Source organism: Balaenoptera ricei, chromosome 12 (genome assembly GCF_028023285.1).
Source record: "Balaenoptera ricei isolate mBalRic1 chromosome 12, mBalRic1.hap2, whole genome shotgun sequence".
NCBI lineage: Eukaryota > Metazoa > Chordata > Mammalia > Artiodactyla > Balaenopteridae > Balaenoptera > Balaenoptera ricei.
This window is the reverse complement of record NC_082650.1, coordinates 39,399,746-39,426,273: the sequence shown is the minus strand read 5'-3', so window position 1 is coordinate 39,426,273 and position 26,528 is coordinate 39,399,746. Positions and strand designations below refer to the sequence as shown.

Here is a 26,528-nt window from a genome sequence, read left to right as displayed (position 1 = left end):
TACAAGAAATATGGAATCTTCAGGAGACTGAGGTATAATATTTACAGTGTACCCACCTTCTAATACAGCTAAAAAAATATTTGAAATACTGAAATGTCAAAATGACTTTCAGTGGTTCTTTTTTAAAAAAACATAGAACATGTTTCAGATGATTTGTTAACATTTGTTGAGCAGGCTATCCTTGGCAAAGATTCACACACTTTTATCTTTTTGTTTTCTTTTCAAATCGTCTAACATAATTTCTGAAAACAAAAGTAAATTCCACAAAATTAAAAACAAACGGATTGTTACCCTGCAGCACTGTGATGCAGTAGTCCTCCATATATTACATGCTGTCTTGCTTTCCTGAGTGACAGTGCCCTGCTTAGGACTCAGCAGATACCTTCAAATTGTCCACCTGATTTCATCAACAGAGTGTGATGATAATGTACCAAGAAGCTAGAATAGATTATACTACCTTAAGAAAAGGAAGTTTGGAACAAAAGTAGATTGTGGTCTAGACCCTAGGGCATGAGAGCAGGTATCTGAGAAGTCGAAATTCCCTGGCATGTAATTATTGGGAATATTCATGAGTAAACTGTGTTACCTGAAACATAATGATGACATGTATTCTGATATGTGGCCTGTAATTTGTCAGTTAGCCTGCAAGTGGTATTTTACCTTCTTAGACTTATAAGTGACTTCTCTATACTTAGTACCACAAACAACCAATTGTAAACAAACAATTTATCTGGAATCTGGTTAACAACCACTAGAAAACAATTAAATACAGCGAAGTTAAAATGATTCTAATATAGTGGCAATTCAGAAAGTACTGACTGTCTTGTACCATGTTTGGCTTGTCATAATGGACATTGATTATCACTTATAGTACTGAAACTCTGAAAGGGCTCAAAGACTGATTGGTGAGACAATGCTATGATCCTCTAACTTATCCTGGAATTTGCCTAAAAAATGTACTATTGTCAGTTTGTTCATTCTTACTGTGTGGCTTTTTCATACAAAGGAAAATATTATACAAATGGCCAGCTATTTGAAGCTCCAGTTTTAATTATGACTATGCTCTCATTTATTAAAATAATGTGGCCAATCTTCAAATGGAAGAAGGTTATGATGATGGTAGCTTAAAATTTTTAAAAAATAGCCATAGACTATACATATTTGCTTTATTCTCAGCCACAAAGCTTTACTCTTCTGTGGAAGTGCACTAAAATAAAATAAAATAAAATAAAATGATTAGAAATAGATTAAAACAGACAAGGGCAATTAACTAGTTAATTAGGGAGAAACACTCTTACTTGATCATTTTAAAAACAAAAAACAAGCCAAAAAAGAGGCTTAATTTTTTTGGACTGATTTTTCAAGTCTTCTTGGCTCTGATTATTAAAATATTTAAATATTTCTCAACTTTTTGTTTCCTGGTGTCAAATATCCTGGCAGGGTCAGGAATCCTTACCTTCGAAATCCTAAAGGCACTGCTATGCTGTATTACGGCTGATTTTGAGATTAGGTCAATACTAGGAATGGCAGGTGTGGGTTCCATGGGGTTTCTGTCCCAGCAGGACTTTTGTATTGCTTCCTTATAGGGCTGCTCTTTAAACAAATACTCTGGGAACTGCAGCTCACTTCAAAATATGCCCTTGGTTCATACCATGGAAAATGGGAGAGAAAAAAAAATTGTCCTGAGAAGTGTTAGTGAAATATTGGGACAAATCTCTTAAAAAAAATAAGACAGTCTCTAAAAATGAGGGTAATTATGCAGTAATTAGTGAAATAATCCTGAAATAACAGCAATGACCAAGAGTTCCAAACTTCAGCAGGATGTTGATTGGGTCTGGCCCAAACCAGGCTATTTTCATGTTTCAAATATGCAACTTTAAACAAAGTTGAAAAGAAGCAACAGATTTGATGTTACTAAAGTGCTCTGAAAGGATGTCTCAAAACATGTGGAAAGATATTTTAAAACATGAGCCAACAATTAGTAAATTATTAAAGTATCCTTAGTAAATTACTATATTTCCTCCATTCTGGGAGAAAAGATTGAATTCTTTTACATCATTGGAGGCAGGTACATATAGTTCATTAACATAGTAAGCGGCACTATTGACATGAGGGAAAAGATGTCCCCGTACGTTGGTTGGGTCTTTACAACATCGAGTAAAATGAGTGAATAGAATAGTACTTGATTCAAATCAATGTATTAAAAAGTATACTTTTTTCCAGCATTTGCTACATACGTGGACATTTAATAGGTGCTAGGTGCAAAAAAAGACACATGACACATTCTTTGTACCATCAAGGAACATACAACCTCTCTGGGAAGAAAAAACACAAAAAGCTAAATAACTTCAGAGAAGTCGTTAAGTGCTAAATGAGGGTGCTGCTTGTCAGTGCTGGAAGTTCAGGGCAGGGGTACCAGGCTGCTGTGTCGTATAGAGAGAAAATCACCTGCTCGGGTAATGTAATTCAACCTTTTATTTTTTCATTTTAATTCATTATTTAATTCATTCATTCATTTTAAAACACTTTTATAGCATATGCTATGTGTCAGGCACTATTCTAAGCACTTTATAAACATTCATTTATTAAATCTTTATCACATACATACGAGGTAGGTTCTGTTAACATCCACATTTTGCAGGCACAGAGCAGTTATTCCACCCATAACCGCACAGCTAGTAAGTGAATTGGTCAAACTTGCTTTGTGTGTACAGATAGTTAACCAACATAAATCTGGGAAAAGACAGTTAAATATAATTATAAAAAAAGCAAGCTCTGATAATTAAAAAATTCATCTATGTTTTAGAAAATCTTGATTAAACATCAGAATGTAGACCATTAGGCACAGAAATTTAAGTTGGTAGAATAAATATTCTGAAGGCAAAGACTGTATCAAGCAGCTAAGTAAACACTTACTCTGCCCTGAGGAAGAGTTGCCTTTTCAATGTTTGTATTTTTCCAGCACAACTTTGTTTTATTTCATTTCGTTTTATTTTGGCGGCAGCGGGTGCACATTTTTTAACCTTTTTTTTTTTTCAAAGAATGACATTTTTCCTCTAGATGTTTCATTTACAAGGATTCTTTTGTTCTTACTCACCTACATTTCCACAGCAGTAAAATTAAAGCAAGGCTGAGACAACTAATCTGTGCCTAGTGATACAAACCAGACACATAATTATTTTGGATTTCATATTTCCTCCAAGGTTTGTAGACTTAGCCTGTTCCCATCCTGACTTTCACGAACGTCTTGTCACTTTTCTTCTGCCAAAGCCCCTTGCTGGGACCAGGCTGGAGCTACCCTGGTACCTGGCCTGGCGCCATGTTGGTATCGACTTTCTGATCCATCTTCTGACACACAGTATGCCACTGAGATATGAGAAAGCAGAACAGCTATTCATCAAACTCGGTTCTAGGTCTAGGCACCATAAGGAGTGGAGAGCACTGGGGTGTCAGAAAGACCCAGCTTCTCATCTAGGCTTCCAGTTTTACTCCCATAGTGACTTTGGACAAACTGTCTAAATCTCTGAGACCTCATCTGTGTCCTCATCTCCAAAATAATAGGAACTAAGCCAGGCACAGAGACTTTGGGCTTATTTTGAGATTAAGATAATGCGTTTGAAATTGCTTTGGAAATCTTAAACGATTACACAGATAGAGATATTATTATTACCACTCAGTAATGTAAAATACCTTGGTGAATTCATTGACTTTAGCACTAATGATACTCCGAGGCATTAATAAAAGTAATTCCTCTCCTTTGTCTCTTCCCCTAGCACCTTTCTAACACAAAGTGCTTCAGACATTAGAAAATGTGGCATAATGAAAACTGAGGGTTGGGGGCAGCCTAATGAAGAATTTAATAATGGCTGATTGATTTAGTGACAGAGGGGAAACTACTTGCTGTTGTGCTGCTCAGTGTGATGCCAAGATGCCAGTTTTTCCTTGTCAGGCTACAAGAAAGGGCTGGAGAGTAGGAAGGAAATGGCCTGTTTGTGATTTAAGTTGCTCTTTGCACTGATTGTAAGCTCTAGTAGGGGATGAGACGTTGTGAACCCCAGGAGAGAAGCATAGGCTAGGTAGCTCCCCAAAACCTTGTAAGGCCAGAGGCAGGAGAAGAAGCTTCCCTGCTCTTGATCACACTGGTACTAAATAGGAGAAATTTTTTTTTTTTTTTTACATATTATAGCAGCTTTGACTTCTTTCTAGAGCAATGGTCTACATAGTCCCAGTTGTACTGGTGTCATTATTTCATCCTCTCCAAGTTGATTTCAGGTTCAGGCTTTACCTAATGCTGCTTTGGGAAGCACAATCAGGAGTCAGGAGCTCCATTAATGTGCTAGTTTATTGTTTATGGCTTTCTTTCAACATAGGAGGGGAGAATAGCAATGGTAGAGCTACTATAATTGGGGTGTGAACCCCAAACATGAGCTTGTGAAATACTCATTGTAGTGACATTTAATTTGTAAAATACAACAGTTCAAAAATAGTTTCAAAGAGAATAATGAAAGTAGGATTCCTGAAGACAGAAAATTCATAAAATGCTCCATTTCTTTGGAAGATATTTTGTGGATTTTGGCAAGCTCTCATGTAATAATGTTCTGCTTAGGAATAACCTGCTGAGCTGCTAATGGTAGTAATGTGACACGTTTGACAACAGAGGATTGGAGTGTCAAGAGTGGTTTGTTTGTTTGTTTTTTTTAAAGTAGAGGGAAGGATTTTTTTTTTTAATTTATTTATTTTTGGCTGTGTTGGGTCTTCGTTTCGTGCGAGGGCTTTCTCTAGTTGCGGCAAGCGGGGGCCACTCTTCTTCGTCGCGTCCTCTCTTGTTGCGGGGCACAGGCTCCAGACGCGCAGGCTCAGTAGTTGTGGCTCACGGGCCTAGTTGCTCCGCGGCATGTAGGATCTTCCCAGACCAGGGCTCGAACCCCTGTCCCCTGCATTGGCAGGCATATTCTGAACCACTGTGCCACAAGGGAAGCCCCTCAAGAGTGGTTTTGACCTGCCTTTTGAATTCAGTTAGCTAGGATGTTTTTATGTTTCTTTTATTAAACTTATACATTAGTATAATTTATATAAAGATCACTTAATTCTCTTTTTGGAAGAAGATATTAAATTAAAAAACCATTGGTTAGATTTACTCTTGAAAACTTTGCAAACCTGCTTTTCTCTATTGACGATCCTGGGATTTGCCTTATTTCCTTTCCTTTGGAATAATGATATGTATATAAATTTCTCTCTTGATTTGACACAGTTTTGGAAAAACCAAACTTAAAATGTGTTAGTTAAAACAAATTGCCTCTTGTTTTCAGCCCTACTGGTGCCATGGTTTATTCTTAATACATACAGTGCATCATTCTTCCAAAGCCGATTTCAGATTCCGCTGTTTACTTTTACTTAAGGCTGTTTGGTATTAATGCTATTTGTCATTCTTATAGGAAATGTAAGAATGATCATAATGGGGGGAAGTTCTAAATTGGATTGTTCTAATTTTTAATTTTTTTAACTGTGATAATTATTATGAACTTCAGAAATTAAAGTGAATACTTTTTTAGAGGGGGTAGATCTAAATTTTAACCAGAACTATAGCCTTCCTGCTCCAACTTTCCAGTCTGTGTAGGTTTATAGGCTTTTGGTCACAATACTGTGTTAGGCCATTATGTTTAAAAAGGAGATGAGCCAGCCATGAAGTGACAGATAAATGTATTCAGTCATTCATATTTCACAGATTTAAAGACAAGTAAGAGAGCTCTACAAAAAATTTTACTCATGTGTTTATGTAGTATTTTGGGATGCCATAGCCTTAGGCCTATAAATACCCTGTATACTTTCCAGAGATTTAAAAATAATCTCTTGATCCTTGCCTTTCACAGTAGTAGTAAGCCATCTAAAGATTATCGTTAAGTTTTAAGTAAAATTTACAAGCAAATATTCTTTAGTTCTGATTATACCCTGCCTAGTGCCCTATGTCTGTGGTTACCATTACAATAAAAAGTGTGCTATGTGTGTATTCCAACCAACATTTACTGAACACATGCTATATACCTAGCATTGTGCAAATGCTTTCACCTGAATCATGTCTTTGACTTCCCTTCCCATACCCCCTCCTCCCACCTTGCCACTGCCAGTGAGATGCAGTGAGATAATCATAGATACTCTCATTTAAGGGAGCTAAGCCTCAGAATGATAAATCATTGACATGTCCAGGACCACACAGCTAATGAGGGACAGGAAGAGATTCCGTCTTGAAGTCTTCTGACACCACGCCCTTTGCTTGATTAATGCTGGGACCCTAAAGAGGTTTTATTCCAAACTACTGATTTTACAGATGAGGAAATGAGGCCCAGAGAAAGTGAGAAATTGCCTGAGGTTTCACTGTTAATTATTCCTTCCTTTCTGAACTACTACACTTTCTCCATTCGCCTCCAAATGTTTTTAGAAGTCAAAATAGAACTACTCCCTCACATGTGCCACAGTCTCATGCATCTTCCTGGTGAGCCCATCGCTTCCACTGAATCCCAATGATTTCCACTCCTCATCCACCCCCCTCCCCACACCACCTCTTCCCTGAGGTCAGGATTTCTTTCTCTCACTTTTCCCAGATACCTTCACCTGAATGTCTAAGCAGAAAAGTAAACTTGAAATGCAGGCTGCTAAAAATGGAAAATTGTTAACATCTTCCATGAATGTACTAATCCCTCTTGAAATGCTGGGATTCCCTCTTAGAATAATTATCTCATTTTCTTCTCAGCTCAGATTGCATTACCTCCTTCACTTCCTTGAACGTAGGATTGGTATGCTTTTGATTCTGGAATTTTCGATCTTGAGCTCTCTCCTGAGTTTGGAATTTACTTTTTCAAATGTTTACTTGATATATCTTTCTGGGTATACTACATGTTTCTCAAGTACAACGGATACTATTCCAAATTCCACATTTCCAGCCATCCTCAACTGTATCCTCTTTTTGCATTATTGATTTTGATGAAAGATTTTTACCATTTAATCAGAGTGAAGCTAGAATCTGTGTGTCATCTTATACTCTTCCCTCAATCTTAGCCCTCACATTTAATTAAGTATTCAATTTTAAAAAGTTTACCTCTAAAATACTTCTCAAATTTGGCTTCTTTTCTTCTTACTTCTGCTGCCTTCGTTGAGGCAGTGTCTTAATGTACAATTAGTGTCTTTGCACTCTAGTCTAGTTCCATTTTAGAAGAAAGTAAAGAGCATTTATTATGTTTTTACAGTGTGCCAGGCACTGTGCTAAGTTGCAAGGTAGAAAAAGATAAAGTCTTGACCCCTAAATTTGGATGGCCTATGTAATAACAGACAGGTACATTTTCCCTTTTATTTTCATTGATTTCCCTTTCTTTCTGTCCATCCCACCTTTCCTTTTTCTTTTCTTTTCTTTTATCTTTATGATATAAACTCAGTACAATTAAAATCTGTTGACACTTTCAATCATAACTGTTTACATATAGTGTTGTTTATTGATGAAACTCCTTCAAATCTCATTCTCAAATTTTCCACATGTGAAGATATGAAACGTCAGTACTGAGAGCATTCTTGAGCTATTTAAAAGTACCATGCCTAGTTTTTAGGGTTGTTGAAATGAGATTTTATAAACTCATAGGAAGGCCTAGAAGGAAAGGAAAAGGTTTTAAAATATGAAACAAATTGTAATGTGTTCAAAAGCATTGGAATTTGTTTTGGTAGAATGCATGTTAAATTCTAATATGTCCCCTGAGTATAGCGAATAAAGTAAACTTCATCTTAAAAGATTTTTAAACAAAATTATTTCCTTAAGATTCCTGATATATTTTAAAAGGGAATTTTTAGTATGCTTCTCAACTTTCTATAGCTTCTACAAAAGTGGTTGTCAGATTTAATGCAGCACTTTTCTGTTGCTGATAGGTACACGCTGGTGGATATTTTGCGTGCCATCTTACTTTCTTTAGAAGCCATGATTGAAGATCCTGAGCTTCAAGTGAATGGATTTGTTTTGATCATAGACTGGAGTAACTTCACCTTCAAGCAAGCCTCTAAACTTACACCAAGCATGCTGCGCTTGGCTATCGAAGGCCTTCAGGTAATGATTTACAAATTACCCAGTTTCTCAGTTTCCCATGTTTGGCTTATCCGTGATAGAACAACAGAAGATCTTACTTAAGGAATAATAAAAGCACATTTAAAAAACTAGTTTTCAAGCACAAACACTAAAACACTAACTGGACAAAGGATCATAGAAGAAAAGCTAGAAGATGTGGGCCTTTTACTGAATGGAAGCTTGTGATACTTGGCACTAAGCCCTCACTATGTCTAAACATAAGTGCCAGTGATGATCTGGGATTTTTAGCTTGATAATCAGAACAAGCAACATCTTCTGGATTTTAATTATTAGCTATCTAGGCTTTTGTTTGTTTGTTTTTCTTTCCTTTTCTGTGTATAGTTGTTAATTAGCTAAATGTTTGCTTCATTGTTCCATTTAGTTGCCCAACAACTGTTGGAAAGCCAATCAAGCATATGTTTTTTGGTATCTAGGATATGGAATCACTGTTTTGAATTACTTCTTTAGACTTAATTGGGGTTTTTTTGCTCTTTTTTTTTTTTTTTTTTTTTATTGTGGAAGGGCCATGAGGTGGAGTTGACAGAGGAATGGTGCATCTTCCAATGAATGACATTTAACTGGTTGGGAATTATAAAATGGAAAATCAGTTATTATTTAGTGGCATGTTATAAACCTAATATCGACGATTTCTTTTTAAGTTTTAAGGTGTCTTTTTTCTGCTCTCTGCTTTGCTTTATGCTACTTTATATATAATGTTTATGGAATAAAATTTAAATTCTTAAAAAGATTTGTAAATTAATTCTTAAGTGATGTTATTCAGTATTTATTCTCAGTATGTTCAACTTGCTTTTTAGAAGTTTGCAGCAGTTAGTTTTTGTAACATTTATCACTGAAAATATCACAAAATAACTAATTTTATTGTTGTCATTCATTAGTCCAGGATGCTAGATTTTTTTTTTTTTAAGTAGAACAACCAGAATTATCTAGATCTCTGCTTCACAGTAATTTCTGACTGTGTCTATAGGCACCTAAATTGAAAGATGACGGCCTGCTAAAAAAAGGTCACTTCTCCAAGTAGCAGGACATCTTAACCAAATTGAATTCACAGTTTGGGTTTTGCCTCTGGAGTGAATAAGACACACTGATCCTTTTCTCTGATAGGCTTTCCCTGATGCAGATTTCCTGACTTGCTCTTGGTGAGTCAGCCTTGCTCCTACCTTATCTTGAACTACACTTTCTTTTTAACTCCATAGAGACAGTTAATCAGAGTTGGGAGGGCATGGGGAAACACAGTGTTTGGAAATGTGTGTATCATTTAGAATCAGTCCTAATTCTGCCCTCCTGCCATCAGCATGTAAAGTGTTCTTCACTTTATAGAGAAAATTGGTTACCACCAACCATATTACTTAACACAGAATGGTAACCTAGCCTTTTATAATCGTGATCCCAATTTTACTGGCATGAGGGGTCGTCTAGGCCTTCAGCATATGAAGAGCTGGAGAACTCATATTATTTCCAAAAAAATTGGAAAAAACAAACACCTCAAGAATAGACTCAATATCTTGCTGTTTGCTAATTTACACACTTTATGGAGTCATTTAATAGTAATATGATAAGTCCTCGGTGGAGGAAAAAACTGACCACTTGGACATGTTGGGGAACTTCCTCATTACCCATGGCTCCGATCAGGACTTTTTTAAGTGCTGAGGGTCAGCCCAACAGGAGCTACAGCCAGATTAAAGCTCTGTGCTTGTGTTAAAGAGGGGAATGGTCCCCCTCCCTGCAGGGACCTCTGCTGAACTGCCTTGTCTCTATTCCCCACCACGGTCCCAAGCCCCTTTCCTCGCTCCCAGGACCCAGACTGAGTAAGCAGGGTTGATTCCTCCTCGTTGCCCATCGGGAAGCCACTTAAAAGAAGGGAGCTCCTCCTGGGAATAAATTTGACACGTTACTAACTTTTAAACTCATTTTTTCTGTAGTTCAAATTAATTTTTAAATGCTCTATATCCATGTCTATATCTGTGTCTATGCCTATATCGATATCTATAAACAATGGTGATTCTGAATAGGAATATAAGATGTGCTAAAAATGTTCCATTGTGACAGGTGTGATTTCATACTTACTTTCATACTGAAGTAACCTTTTCTGACTTTTCTAATGAAGACTCTTTTATTTTGCACTTACTATGTGAGAAATATTATTGTGTATTGATATGTTTCACGCAGAGCATGAATAAACTTTATTTTTTGAGATTAACAGGAAACCATAAAGCGTTTGAAGTAAAGACACATATGCGCAATTTTAGATTGTTAAACACAACTACCGCCATCACTAAGACCACCACCACAATAATAAACCCCTTCCAATTAACCCAGTCAGGGAAATTAAGAGGTGAGAATATTTTTAATAACTCAGTGATAATTTATATCACGCTATCATTCTGCTATAATATGTTACTTTTATTTAGGCAAACAAAAAAATATCCTAGGGGATTAAACAAAAAGTAAGGAAAGCTACCAGTGGGTCTAGTGCCAGGGAGGAAACTTAATTTAATGATGTGTATTATTAAGGGACGTAACTGTGTTTTGAAGAGGGCCCATCTCTCTTCCTTTATACAGAGGTGACTGTATAACCTGTCTACCTGCATACACCAATCCCCTTTTTCCTCAAGTATTTTAAGTGACCCAGCTAGAGATAGCACCTTATACTTTGGATAAAAACACAGAGACCATTGCTGTAAGATCCACCTGTGATCACAGTAGAAGGCCAACAGAGAGACACTGTTGAAGGATGCAAATGGGCTATAGCGGCAGACAGACCTGGGTTTGGATAGCAGCCCTGCCACATATCAAATATTTGGGCAAATTACTTAACTTGTTTGGCTGTCAGTCTATTCATTTATACTAATTTTAAAGTATTACATTAGAAATAATACACCTTGTACTTAGCAGGTGATATTAATGATCAAAGTAATTGATGTGGGTAAGCTCATTTTTCAAGTGGCATTTTTTTTGGATGTGTGCTGGTTTTCTCACAATTCAGTGACTACCTAGGCTGTGAAGACTTAAAGATGATTGACTTTGGGAATCTGAAAAATATCATATTTTGCTTTTAGTGCTCATACTATAGATACACAGATTCCATTTTTAAAAAATCACTTCACTTTCTGGTTAAACAGCATCTAGATATTTTCATGTTAGATGCCAAATAATATATTTTTTTCTTGTTGGAAGCCAAACAAAAAATGAGATTTTTTTCACCTGGTGAAAATTAATCTTTGTTTCTTTTGGGAGAAACTCCAGGCACAGTTGGAAAGGTGGTGATTGTGGAGATAGCTTTGGCCTTGAGGGAGGAGCAAGAGTTTGCTAAGGGAATAAGGACAGGAAGGGCATTTTGGGCAGGGAAACTTTGGGGGAGGTGACTTGAACAAACAGACAGCTATAAAGCATTGAAAGTATGTGATAAATCATTTTTGATATGGCTAGAGTGAGAAATGAATTGAAACAAATGACCAGAGGTGATCTGGGAAAGGCAGGCTGAGACCTGGCCCTATGGGCTGGAGGAAGGCATGCTGTGTGGTTTGACCTGTGTACTCCAGACATGGGGACACTTGGGACAGGAAAGTGACCTGGTCACTCTTCTTCTTTGGAAAGATCTGCTGGGTAGAAGAATTGACTTGGATCAAAGGAGAGTGGTTAGATATAGAGGACACCCAGACTACCCTGGAGGTACTTATATTGATCCCATTTTGTAGGACAGATAATGAAACTTCAGGGAGTTTAAAGACACTTACCTGAATTTTCTCAACTGACCTCAAGGCTTGAGTCCAGGTTGTCTGATTCCAAAGAATGAATGTCTTCCCTGAATCTTGTTGTTTCTGGTTTTTTGTTAATTAAAAAAATTATACAATTTTTTTTTTTTAGAAATTCACGTTCTTTATTTATTTATTTATTTATTTTTGGCTGTGTTGAGTCTTAGTTTCTGTGCGAGGGCTTTCTCTAGTTGTGGCAAGTGGGGACCACTCTTCATCGCGGTGCACGGGCCTCTCACCATCGCGGCCTCTCTTGTTGCGGAGCACAGGCTCCAGATGCGCAGGCTCAGTAATTGTGGCTCATGGGCCCAGTTGCTCCGTGGCATGTGGGATCTTCCCAGACCAGGGCTCGAACCCGTGTCCCCTGCATTGGCAGGCAGATTCTCAACCACTGCGCCACCAGGGAAGCCCAAAAATTATACAATTTTAAAGGTTACTTTCCATTTACAGTTATTACAAAATACTGGCTATACTCCCCGTGTTGTACAATGCATCCTTGAGCCTATTTTACATCCAATAGTTTGTGCCTCCCATGCCCCCTTGTTGTTTCTGTTGTTTCCAGGGCTGTGCCTAAGAAAAAATGGGTAACCTCAGGTTAAAGTAACTTTCCTCCCCCATGCCCAAAATCCTCACATTTCAATCCAGGTGAAATTTCTTTGTTGGGATAGTACAGTACTAAAATAGTCACAAATGGCTGACCTTGCACTTTTTTGGACACCAAGTGTCAGAACCATTTTCTTCTTCCCAGTGAGTGGTCTCTTTGAGTGACTACCAACCTCCCAGTTCCCTGTGATGAAGGACAAGGGCAAGGCACTTTTCTGCTAGCCAAAGAGAACTTTTATCCTCACAACCACAAGTTGGTAAGCCACTCATTATACCAATCCAAGGCAATTCTGTACACTTTCTCTTTGCAGAATCTTCAAACATTTTTTTTTAAATGAAAGGCATAAAAGATTTTTTACCAACACAATGCGGCTCCTTGACAGATAAGAGGCAACATCAGATATTTTCTGTGGAAATAAAGTATTCATTCTTAGTCGGAAGGAAAAGAGAAAGAGAAAATTGTCTTGCACCTTACAAGAATGTAATTGATTAGGGTAGTAACAGGAAGCATTTTAGAAAATCAATACAAGATTAAGTGGATGTGACTTGTTGACTCTAAGATATCTGCCTGGGAAGCCAATTAAAACATGAAATGTTTGGAAATACCTGGAACAGCTTAGACTGAATTTATAACGAAGCAGTATGCTTTTAATATTTTTTGGTTGCTGTTGCTCTGTTTTAATATTTTTCTTATAAAATATTACCATTCTTAAAACTCTTTGGTAGTGAAAAACTCAAACTCTCTTATGAATCCAGAATCTCTTATTTGTGATTTTTTAAAACATATCCTGACCCTACCTCTGTTGTTTGTTGCCCTTTGGATGTATTTACCTGTTATTCCCCCTTAGCTCTGTTCTGCTGAGTCTCTGTGCTGTTGCTTTCACAATTTCACAGGAATCCCCAAACTCCATCTGCTGAAAAGTACATAATGTAGTCAAGAGGTAGCTTGCTGACAAGGGGTTTGGCTGTAACAAAGAATTGAATAGCTCTTTGAATTGCTACCTAAGACTCAGATGTAGGGCCATCACAAAGTGCCTAAATCAGTGCCAGATATTGTAAGAGCCCTTAATAAATAGGACTTGTGAAAGAATAAAGAATATGTAATCAATTCACAGTACTTAATGCTGGCCCTTTCTTTTGACTCAAAGGTCCAGTGTTACTGCTGTTACACCAATCTGCTAGCTCTGAGAGCTCTGGTCATTCATGTGGAAGGCAGAAAGTGCTGCCACTACAAATTCTGGCTCTGACTGTTTGGAAGCCCAGTGCTACCTAGGGGATCTTGCCAAAAACAAAGGCCATGCTAATGACTTGGAATATCCCTGTCCAGGGCTAGCGGGTGAGGAGCGCCATTAACTTCAGTCTAGCGTTAGCTTATTCAGTCTTCCCGATCTTACCCACAGTTCCTGCTAGCTTTGAAATTGCACATGTGTGTGTACGTGCGTGTGTGTGTGTGTGTGTGTGTGTGTGTGTGTGTATGTAGGACAGTTATGGGAGAACATTAAAAAGGAAGTCAGTGAGATATTGAGCAAATTAGGCTTTCATAATAAGACAAAAGGACTCTGCTTTGCAACAGTGTTTTTTGCAATGGTTGTTAACCTACCAATAGTTTTCAGGCTTATAATGCTTCTGGCAATAGCAGAAACCTCTTTCATGCAAGCTGCCTTGTAAATTTAAGGCAGCATGATGGTGCATTGATGGTAGAGGTCTGAAACAATACCTGTCTTTTTGAAAATGAACACACGGACTCATGAACTGTATTTATTCAGACAGCCTAGAGGTGGGAGCATTTATTTCCACATTTTGTATGCACAGTCAGAACCATGTTGAGAAACAGTGACAAGGGCAGTGTGTAAAAAAAAAAGTGACATTTTGTTCATCACACGCATAGCTGTCTGAGCTAAGTGTGCTTCCTTTCAGTTGTTTCTTAACCTAAAACAAAATGAGTGAAAACCCTAAAGTTTCTTGATTTCATGGTATGAGAATGTGGCTTGGCTGAGAGGTTTAGTCCCCAGAAGTAGGACGTTGGAAGTCTTTTTAAAATCTGACAATAGACATGTAAAAGCTATATATAATATTCAGTTCAGCAAGCAGGCTAAGGATTATATAAACTTTGCTAACAGGCCAGGTTAATTCTGCATATATATGTACATATATACGCATACACATAACACATACATGTACCTACATACATGTGTATGTGCATATATCTCACTATTTTTTCTTGCATTAAAATTGCTTTTTTTTTTTTGATTAGCAGCTAAATCCATTTAAAATGTCTAGTTATAGGAAGTAGCTGTCAACCTTGAAAAAAAAATAAAGAGATGAGTGCTCTAGGCTTACTTAACATACACTTATTGAATTAAAGTAAGGAGTATCAGTAATTATCCATACAATTTAATACCTGTACACTTTCAACCACTGAAAAGGAGACTAGCTATCATTTTTCTTCTAATAGCCAAATAATTTAAGCAACAAAAGGGAAGGAAGCAAATAATCTTTCTGTTTGAGTCATTGAGATAATGATAAATGGATAGAAAGTAACTACCTATAATGAAAAACTGAACAGCCATATGAGCTATTCTACATTTCATTTTATTGGCTATGTTAAGACAAGTCCTTAACTGGAGAACAAAAAAGATGAGTAACTGCAAGTTCTCTCTTATTCTTTTTATTAGCAATGTAAATGCATCTTGATATATTCTTCTCTCCCAGTAGAACTTCATTTTTTTCACTCTCTTCAAATCAAAATGGCAAAATGTGAACATTCATTTATCTTAAAAAAATTAGTTTAGATACAACCTTAAAAAAGAAAGGAATCCTGCTGTTTGCAACAATATGGATGAACCTTGAGGACATTATGCTAAGTGAAGTAAGCCAGGCACTGAAAGACAAGTACTGCATGATCTCACTTACATGTGGGATCTAAAAAGTCAAATTCATAGTAACAGGGAGGAGAATGGTGGTTACCAGGGGTCGGGAGGTTGGGGAAATGGGGAGATGCTGGTCAAAGGGTACAACATTTCAGTTATAAGATGAATAAATCCTGGAGACCTAATGGACAGAATGGTGACTATAGTTAATAATAATGTGTTGTATACTTAAAATTTGCTAGGAGAGTAGATCTCAACTGTTTTTACCACACACACATAAAAAAAGGTAATTATGTGAGGTGATAGATATGTTAGTTAGCCTGATTGTGGCAATTATTTTACAATGTATGTGTATACCAAAATATCATGCTGTATACCTTAAATATATCCAATTTTGGTCAATCATGCCTTGATAAAACTGGAAAAAATTAGTTTAAGACCCCAGTGCTATCAGATTTTCCTACAGATGTTGATAAAACTGACATGCTTATCTTTCAAATGTTTAGTCATTTCACCTTCATAAATGTAACCTCCTGGACATCTAAATCAAAATCTTTTGAAATCTCAAATTAAGGTGTCATTTTTGTTTTCTTAAGTTTTAAAATTCTGGTACCATATTGCCAGAATCTTGGAGGTGAGTGATTCTTCTGTCCCATCCATGAGTAGCACTCTTGTTATATTCTCTTAAGATTGATCTGTAAATTAAAATACTCTTTATTCTTCATTTTAACTATTCTGATGATTTGTTTTTAATGGGCTTAATTTTCTTCATATCAGCAATTGGAGAAGTCACAATAAACTCATAAGAGGAATGCCCCCTTGTATTAATCCTGGGCTTCTATTTGATGCACAATTAAAAATAGTGTGTTTCTATGGCTTGAGGTCAACTGCAGTTTGAAAGGCCTCAGTCAGTTGGAATTTTAAGATGTGGGTGAGTGTGAGGTAGTTATATAAGGTAATGATAGCTGCTGTAACAAACAAATGAAAATGTGTGCATTTGCTCAACCATCTCACGGTGAAATCAAATAGGGTGCTTTGATCAAGCTTTGGTGCTTCTCCTAGCGAGTCAGTAACCCATGTTCCTTCCACTTTGTTGCCCTGCCGTTTTCTATGTGTGGCTTCCCGGGTCACTTTGGTCAGTTTCATTGCATTTCCCTATAAGGTGAAAAAGCATGGAGGATCACATATGATACATGTCTATGGGCCAAACCTGCAAACAGTGTACATTGTTTATTTGAATTTGAATTCTGTTGGCTAGAAAACTCAGTCAAGTCGACACCCATAACTATAAAGGAGATGAAGAAATGTAGTCTGTGATTCTAGGAAGAAGAGGAATGGTGGACACCTCGTCTTCTCCTTCACAATGCTGATTGCCTAAAATACCTATGATGACTCTTCTATCAGCTCTTTATAGCATGTTTGCTTATGTTCTCTGAAAGGAAGAGGTGATAATTAGACAGTGTTTCAAGAAAGTTTTATTCCAACATTTAAGCACAAAGAAATAAATGCAGTTTTCCTACAATCCATTCTGTGTACTTATTGCAATCTCTGTACCCGACTAGTTTGCCTAGGTAGGGGTGCTGGCAATTTCTATGTACGTGGGTCACTATAGCTATATCCCCATAACAAAGGTAACACAGCTGTGATTCAATCAGTTCAGCGCTCCTAAGATCCCGATTTTAAAAGGAGAAAAATAGTAAATCATTCTTCTAGCGTCTTAAGACTACATGTAAGACGTAGTCTTAAATAGTGATATTTTTGTTGCTTTACCTTGAAAGTTAGAAATCCTCTGAATTGGGGATTTAATTTTCGTAAAATGAGAATATGACTTTTAAAAAAATTCGAGATTACCTACCTTGAGAAACTCCCCAAAAAAGAATACTAGCTGCTGAAACACTGAAAGGATTTCACTGTAGTCTTGTTGCATAGGCTTAAAGACTGAAATCAATGTCAAATTTTAGGATGTAGAGTCCACCAGCTTTCACCATTTTGTCAATATCTATCAAGTGCTTTAAAAACCAGTTGAAGTTTTACTTATTGTTTAGTCATCTAGTGAAAACATGCAAAAAGTCAATATAATTTTAGTACATAAATTAAGAAAGTAAAAGTTATACTATCAGTACCTAGTTTTTCAATCATATTGTGTACTATAAGGAATCCACTTTCCTCTTGAAGGTATTCTAGGAGCTCTTTATTTCCTGTTATGACTTTTTCCTCTTGTTTATTAGGTCTGTATTAGAGCTGTCATTATAGAAAACTTTCAAATTTCATTCTTGTGTAATATTTGCTGTGTCTTAGATTTCCTTTCCTCAAGTCCTTGAATTCTTTTCTCTCTTTTTTGTTTTGTTTACATATATATATATATATTTTTTTTTTTTTTCCACCTGAAGGAGTACGAGGGAGGTAAAGTTGCAGAACACTTGCATTCTCTAAAGTGTGTTTATTTTTTCACATCGGTTAATAGTTTTGTCTAGATATATAAATATAGATTCAAAATAATTTCCCTCAGTACTTTGAAATCATTATTTTATAGTTGTTAGGCATCCATTATTTCTGATAAGAAGCCTGGATTCAGACAAATTTTTGTTACTTTGTAGGTACCTGTAAAAGATTTTAGGATCTTTTTTCATCTTTGGCTTTTTTTTTTTTTTTTTTTTTTTTTTATTTTTTAATTCACCAGTTTGTTGTTTTGTTTTTTTTTTTTTAATTAATTAATTTATTTATTTATGGCTGTGTTGGGTCTTCGTTTCTGTGCGAGGGCTTTCTCTAGTTGTGGCAAGTGGGGGCCACTCTTCATCGCGGTGCGCAGGCCTCTCACTATCGCGGCCTCTCTTGTTGCGGAGCACAGGCTCCAGACGCGCAGGCTCAGTAGTTGTGGCTCACGGGCCTAGTTGCTCCGCGGCATGTGGGATCTTCCCGGACCAGGGCTCGAACCCGTGTCCCCTGCATTGGCAGGCAGATTCTCAACCACTGCGCCACCAGGGAAGCCCTCATCTTTGGCTTTTACAAGCATGCATCTGGGAGCAGATCTTCTTGTGTCTACCACACCTTAATGAATCCTTCAGTTAGAAACAGAAACATTTTTGTTATTCTTTCCTTTCAATTTTTCTCTGATCCCTTTTCTGGTATTACTATCGCGTGGACATTGTATCTGTGGTCTTAATCCTCTGTGTATCATAATGTTTCTGGATCACATGTTTTTTAATTAAACTTTTCAGTTTTATTTTGAAATTAATGTAGATTCACGTGCAGTTGTAAGAAACAATGCAGAGAGATCTCATATATGTTTTCCTCAATGGTAACATCTTGCAAAAATATCGTGCAATCTCACAACCAGGATACTAACATTGATATAATAGGGATGAAACTCCTGGCTACGTACTCAGTCTTCTCTTACATGACCCTGGTGGGGGCTGGGATACCTCATCACAGCTTGATGAGGGTGCTTTCATCCTTAACTGGTGTGGGTGAGAGTGAGGTCACATGTTTTTGTTTTTGTTTTTTTCTTTTCCTCTAGTGCTTGGCTGGAGTAGAGTAGTTATTGCCTAAAAATTTTGTGTGTTGCTAGTATGCGTCTTTCCTGGTCCTTTGGCCAGTGAGAGCAAGCTTTAGTTAGGGCTCTTTTGTCTGTGCCCGTTTCCAGTTGCCAGTTTCCTGAGCTATAAATCGGGGATACCTGAGGCAAAATCAAGCCCAGGGAATGTGCCAGTATTTTATTCTTTGGGTCCCAAAGTCTCTAGCTGGTCTGCCTTTTTCTTTTCACCATTTATAGTCTTCTTATGTTTGTTTTATGTATACTGCCCAAGTTTTTTAGTTATACTTAATGAGAAGAATAGGGAAAAGTATGATTTGATTATTCTGTCTTTCTGGAAGTGGAAGTTAGAACCACATGTATTTTTCATCTTCTAAAATTTTATCAAATATCTGCTTTAATAAAGTTACTCTGCCTCATTTAGTTTTCAGTGTTGTTGTAAATTTATTATAGTTTGTACTGTTTACTGTCATTTAAATTTGTGGAGGAAGGTGAGGAAATTGTGCTTATTCAGTCTGCCTTATTGACTTGGAAGCTCCTTAACTCCTTAAAGCCAACCATTTTCTAGTTTATGACCACAAGACGATAGAAATGAGGGTCATGAGCCATCATTTTTATCTATAGATAATGATCTAAGGGAGAAATTCTTCTTCTTTTATGTAGTAATAGTTTTATTATTATGTTCTTTAAATCCCCAGAGATATTTTTCTAGGATTAAATATGGAGTAAATTTATTTCCAAAAACCCAAAAATATTCCAAGAGATATACCCATAATTCTTTGCAAATCATTATGAACTAAGACTCTAAAGCTTAGAAAACCAGGTTTATTTTCAAGTAAGATGAAATTCAGGCAGATAGGCAATTTTATCACTTGGTTTTAAAAGAAAACCTCAAAAAGATGCTACTAGTCAGACCATTGTCTCTCCTAAGATGGCTAAGAAAAGCACATTCTACCCCACATAAGACAATGATGGGTTGCAGCAGAACTGGTAAACAAGCTACATTTAGTGGTATTTGAGGCCTACTGTCTCAACAGGGAGTAGATAATCAGCATCATAATGGGTTACTACTATATGCTAAACTTAGAGCTATAATTTATTCAGTGAAAGGAGGGTAAACCACTCTGCTGTAAATCATAACAGGCTGTTTTCTAGTTTCATAGATATTTGGATCTGGAAAGTGCCTTAACTCAGAAAAGAGCTAATGTGACTTCAATGTTGCATAGAAACCATCAAAGTAGGCTTAGGCTGAATTGAGCAGCACCACGGAGAGCTCCCAGAAAGTCCATTGCTGAGCTTTGTCTTTTCCTCTTTGCAGTTCTGGTTTTCTCTTGTCATCACTGCCTTTACAGTAAGCCCCTCTACCTCTTAGAATAGGTCACAGTACTCACAGAAGTAGAGGTTTCCTTCATTTTCCCTGAGTCTCATAGTTTCTATGTTTGAGTCAAGGCTACATTTTTCACGTGGTCCAAGGTTTTCCTTTTAAGGCTTTCCCTTTATTATTTAGCTCCTGTTTTTTTGGAATTGTTTACTGGAAACTCATGTATCGGCATTGGAATTAGAACTATCGCCTCTCTTTCCTTTATTCTTGGAATCTTCCCATAAGTTATTTATATCCTAATTTTAAAAACACAAAAACATTCCTAAGTTGGATAGAGGGTAAGAGAAATGACACTGTGACTTGTGTTTCATCATAAGGTCATGTAAGGAGGAAGGAGATTGTCTTCTTTCACCCACGAAAACTGCTAGGAAAGTCATGGTTTGATTATATGCTTTCTTCATAAAGAGGTATTTGGACAAAAATTATATAGGATATAGTTGAAAGCAGAATTGTCTCTCCCCTGACAAGTGCTAGAATAGGTCAGACTTTAGAAGCAAGCATTCCTGGGCTTAAGTCTTGTCTCAGCCACATCCAGATTTCAACTTTAGATAGACTACTTAACTGATCGCGGTCATTGTTACCGCATATAAAATGGGAGTGATACCTTCCACCTGGTGTTATTTTGAGGATTAAACAAGATAACAATATGAAAGAGATTGGCATGATACCTAGTCAGAGAAGTCACTTGGTTACTGTCAGTCCTGCCCATGCACTTCTTCCCTGCCCCATGCTGGAGAAGATAATATAAATAAACTATGTAACAAGAAGATTACGTCTTTAGAACAAAATACAGTGGTTATATAATATAATTAATCAACCTAACTTGGCAGATCATGCAAAACTCACCAACTAAAATTAGGTGGGAAGAAAGTCTCCCACCCCCTTTTTCTGAAAATAATGCATCTTTTAAGAAATTAAGTGGGTAATTTTCTCTTTGAAGTTTATAGTCACTACATTTGTTCTTCCAAGTTCTAAGATAATGGTTAAATGTGATTATAAAAAGTATTGTGATTTATAACATGTGGAACTCATTGCTTTGTTCCTAGGATGTAAGACTTTGGGGATTTTCACTCTTGGGAATATCACAAATATTTTCTGTTGAAATACATGAAGAGACTTGTATTTACATGATTAATATACATATCTCTCCTCACTGTTTTCAACTAGATGAAAACTTCCTCAATGGCAAGATTACAGTTCCGCTAAATAACTCACCAATTGGCTGGCAAGGAGGATCATATCATTGGTCCTGGGTGGACTAAAAACATGTTATAGACCTGCAATTCTTAAAACTTTCATAGTGGTGAAATAGGGTGGGATACTCATGGGAGAACATACACTGGAGAGTGCAATATCTAAGACATGTGAAAGCTGCAGGGGAAGTCGTAATCAAAAGGACTATGGTAAAGAGACCTGGTACATTAGAGAAACTCAGTGAAAGGATTTCCTGAACAATGGGGATGACAGGATTCAGAAATACTGCTGGCTAGGTGATGGCATTTAAACACCAGAAGTATGTTGGGTGCAGTTATTATAATGAGTGGCAAGGTCAGAGTGGCAATCATAAGGGCCTCGCCCTAAGGGAGCTATGGATATGGTTATTAAACATGGTGTTCCTATGGGAAAGAAAGATAGGAAGACAATAAATGTTGCTTAAAATATTAAATGAAAAAAAAGAGAAAAGGAATGAAGGCAGCTATCCAAATATAAAGTTAGAATATTATGCCTAGTTTCCTGACCTGAGATAGTTCTCAGACTCAGAATCCATGAGCTGAAGGAGAATATAGATCCTTGTGAGAAAGAACCCTGCAGCACCAGGATGTTTCTATGATGGATGATCTTTCAACTGCTAGGAGTAATGTTTGCAAAGAGTTTGTGATAATATGGGCAATGATTATTAATAGTCTTAAGTGTGTGTGATAGAAACGAATGTATGAAAATATGATCACATTTATGTTGATAATATGTTAAACAAAGAGGAGAAGAAAATGCACTGGAATGTAAGCAATGATTATATGAGAGTTGTAGGACTGTGGAGAAATTTTCCTTTTCCTACTTTCTGCATTTTACACATTTTACCATTGGGAACATAGTATTTTTATCATAAAACTTTTATTTCAAGTAGTCATGATATACAGTAGAAAATAAAGCAAATTATTTAACAAATAAGTATACAATGTGCCGTGTTAAAAAGGTTAGCTTCTATTTTAAAGTGATATTAACATAGTCTGATGAGAAAATTAATAGAATCAGGCAGCTGCAGCTGCTCATCTTAAGAAAATTATGCAGTGCTAACACATATAGCTGTGATGGGTCACATTTGGGAACCACAAAGGAAATTTACAGTAAGACCTAGGAAAACAGAGTCAGTGGAAATGTAAATATGCTTCGGAGTTAAAGATCAGACATGCTTTAAAAAGCCTGTTTTATGAAGCTACCAGGCTGATATATAATCCAAAATATTATGCTAATATACCAGGTATGAACTAACCAGTGTTTGGTAGGAGAAAAGAAGGAAGTTGAATTGTTAAACAGCCATCAATAAGCCCCATTTAAAAACATTTTTATGCAAATCTGAATAAGATAGCCATCGATGAATTAAGTAAAAGACAGAAAGTGGACATAAATTACACCTTATAAAGACAATCATGCTTTTAAACAGTACATCTTATTTCTGCCTACCAGTCATATCCTTATATTATTAAAATTGGTTCTATAAATGGCAAAATAAATTTTTACAGACAGAAATTGTTTAATAGTTCAGAAGAAGGAGTTGTGGTGTGTGGACTAAAATGCTATAAATGTTTTATGTAAGAGTTAAAGATTGAGCATGTCTTCAAAGATGACATGATTTGGTATATAGAGACGCATAGGGAGGGAAACAGTGCAGCTAAGTATAGAGCGAAAATTCATACATTGCATTTTGGATATGTTATAAGTCTAGGCAGTCTCATGTGACGAGTTGATGTAAGGTAGGCAAGAAAGATACACTGGAGAAATCTGATAGGTTGAGGTCAAAGTGGGATGGACTTTGAATTTAAACTGTATTTTATGAAGACTGGAGAATCAATGAGTATTTTAAGTCAGAGAACAAATCATGGAAAATGGCCAATTGAAAAACTAATGTGATGTAATTCATTTGTTCATGACTTCAGCCCACCAATATCTATTGAGTGGGATGATCTTAAAGAAAAAAGTTGGAAAAGTGGGAATTTACGAGACAATTTTATAGCAATCCAGCCCAGAGATGCTGAAAGTCCGCATTAGTTCAGGCCAAGTGATATGAAAAAGAAGGGGAGGGTACTTTTGTCTGTGTCCTTTCCGATTCACATTTTTTTCCTATCCTCCTTTAAATCTGTGTTACCTCTCACCTTTGTTATCTCCAAAGATAAATCAGTGGCCCTGCCTCCAACTGGACCCTGTCCAGTTCCTCCTCAACATGGACGTGGTAATCACAGTTGTCTTTCTAAAACATGATCTAGTCACCAGACACTCTCCCCCAGCCCATGTCTTTGCTCACAATGGTCTCTTTGAACAGACAACAAGTAAGGGTTTTGGCATGGTCCATAGACCCGGAGCTTGTCAGGCTTACCTTAAATGAAATAAACCAGAGGTTTTGACGAGACAGCGGTTTGAGACCTGAATTAGAATTCCATCTGGTTTGCAGGGCAGAAATAGAGACACAGATGTAGAGAACAAACATATGGACACTAAGGGGGGAAAGTGGCAGGGGTAGGGGGTGGTGGGATGAACTGGGAGACTGGGATAGACGTGTATACACTAATATGTATAAAATGGATGACTAATAAGAACCTGCTGTATAAAAAATAAATAAAATAAAATTCAAAAAAAAAGATACTCTTAAAAAATTACATTAGTTGTTACTCATGGTAAAGCCTTTGTGGAAAAGATTTTCTTGAAAAGGTTTATACTTTCATTTGCTCAAGATCTGATGATAAATTGTATTTATGATATTGAATGTACAAAAAAGCGCATTCTGTTTTATAAGACTTTTTAATGAATTAATTTTCTTCTAAAATCTGATCAAATGTTGGTAAATTATAAACAACTATTCACATATTTTAAATATTTAAGGGTTACAGATTCATGACTAGATTCTTCTTTTTCCTGTAGACTTTCTAGACTAATACTAAGTACAAGTGAATGGAAAACCAAGTATTAAAATAACAGAGAGCAACCTAATGTGATCTTTCGTATCTAATTAGGATGCTATTTCTTGGCATTTTATGTCATTCTGTATTGGGCTCTTGACCATTCTATATAGATCTAAATTAGTTTCAGCAGGTACACAACACAGGAGCACATTCTATGTCAGATGCTGTCATGAAAAGCTTAGCGTAGACGTGGCTAGAACCTTTAGAATCTTAGCATTTGAAGGAAACGTAGAAGTCACACAAGCCATCTTATGTAAGAATTACTTCTGTGGTAGTCTTAAGAGATGATTCTGCAGCTTCCGTTTATACACAATCTGAGCCTGCTAGCACAGCACCTCAAAAGGCAGTCCTTTCCATCTCTGAGTTTGGCAACAAAGCTCTTTCTTAAATTCAGCTAAAATCTGCTTCTGAATCTTGCACCCATTGGTCCTTATACCAACTCATGAAGACAGGATCAATGTTACTGCACCTAGTACCTGGCCCTTTACATAACAATATTTCAAAAACATAGAGTGCTGTCCGTTTGCACATTTGGAGCTATCTGATATTTTTTATTTTATGATTTTCTTCTCCAAATACCAATGGCCTGTTCCTCCATCCTTTCTCTCATGACCAAGTTTCTAAATAGTGTATCATTCTAGTTTCCTTCTTCTAAATTCAAAACATTTTTTTTTCCAGTTTATCCCCAAGTAAAAAAATAATTACTCCACATGTGTTTGGATCAGTGTGGCAAATATTTCCCACCATTAGTAAAGTATATTATTAAATAGTATATTATTAAATAGCCAAAGATGATGTTAACTTAAAATCGCAAATGCTCTGTAAAAGTGCAAATAACATACTAAAGAGGGAGAAAGGAAAGGGCAGTTATATTTTACTTAAGGAAAGGATTAAGAAAAAAGGTATCCGTAGAAGGCCCTGGAAGGATTTTGAGAGAAGGGAAATGCATCGTTAAAAGCATTACATGCTGAGGGACAGTTAGGGGAAAAAACAGAGATGAATATGTACATGATGTACATGATGGGTATTAGCAAGTAGATTAATTTAGTTGTATATTAGCATTCATGAAAAAGTAAAGTAGGAAATAAGGTTGCAAAAGTTAATTGATACCAATAGTATAAGGTCATGAATGCTACTCTAGAGTTCAAATTTTTTTCTGTGGGTGATCAGTCAAGTTTTTGACTTGACAGGAAAAGTATATTTTAATAGAAAGTCTAGTGGACCTGTTATAAAGGACCTGTTATCAAGTTTTTGACTTAACAGGAAAAGTATATTTTAATAGAAAGTCTAGTGGACCTGTTATAAAGGATGGGTTAAACAGGGAAACACTGTAACAATTGCAACATGCTGTTGGTTCACTTAAGCATATCATCAACTGTACTTACAGCAAATACTGTCTGATGATGGAATTCACAGGTAGCAAGGAACCTGTGTATTAAAACACAGATTGATGAGGCAGTTTTTGTTAAAACTACTGTGAGAATAGTTCTCATGAATCGTCTTACATGGAGAAGGCTATTGGACTTGAAGATGCATCATACTTACTTAGTGAAATGCTCATAACCTCTGTACACCAGACCTTTAGCGAGCCGTACAGAGAGCCGAGTCAAAGCTCTGTCACAGCTCTGCAATGCTGACTGGAAAAAGGCAGGAAGTTACAGTTTATCACCATCACACTCTTGCCTTATAATATCCCAATGTCTCCTTTTATGTCATTTTTTTTCTTATTTCTTTGAAATAGGCTTTTAAATAGGCTGTTAATAAAAGTGTGTACATTTAGTTCTTTTCTTGTTCAATTCTATCTGTGTCTGATCTTTGATCTCTCTCTGGTCTTTGATGTCATCTCTGGTCTTATGGAGCTATTATAAGAGACAGATAAGAGACTGGATTCTTGAATTCTTTGTGTAATATTTAATCTCCAGTGGAGTCCCAGTTATCCAAGAACCTTATCTCAGGTTCTGTTTTAATGTTCTCAGCACTATGGGAGAGAGAAGCAGGAACGAGTCATGTTGAAGTCAAGCTTTATGCCACCTAAAACTATATGTTCTTCAGACTCATATATGACTGCTTAGAGAATTGCTCACTCCCTGCTA

The 26,528-nt window shown here is 36.6% G+C and overlaps 1 protein-coding gene across 3 annotated transcripts in view; it reads left to right on the top strand.

The window, feature by feature from the left end:
• The window catches only part of CLVS2 (clavesin 2), a 65,865-nt gene that overhangs the window by 4,920 nt on the left and 34,417 nt on the right, over positions 1-26,528 (top strand). For all 3 annotated transcript variants that reach the window (XM_059941959.1, XM_059941960.1, XM_059941962.1), the window contains one exon: positions 7,909-8,083. In XM_059941959.1, the coding sequence (XP_059797942.1) occupies positions 7,909-8,083 (175 nt within the window). The remainder of the gene's footprint in view (positions 1-7,908; positions 8,084-26,528) is intronic.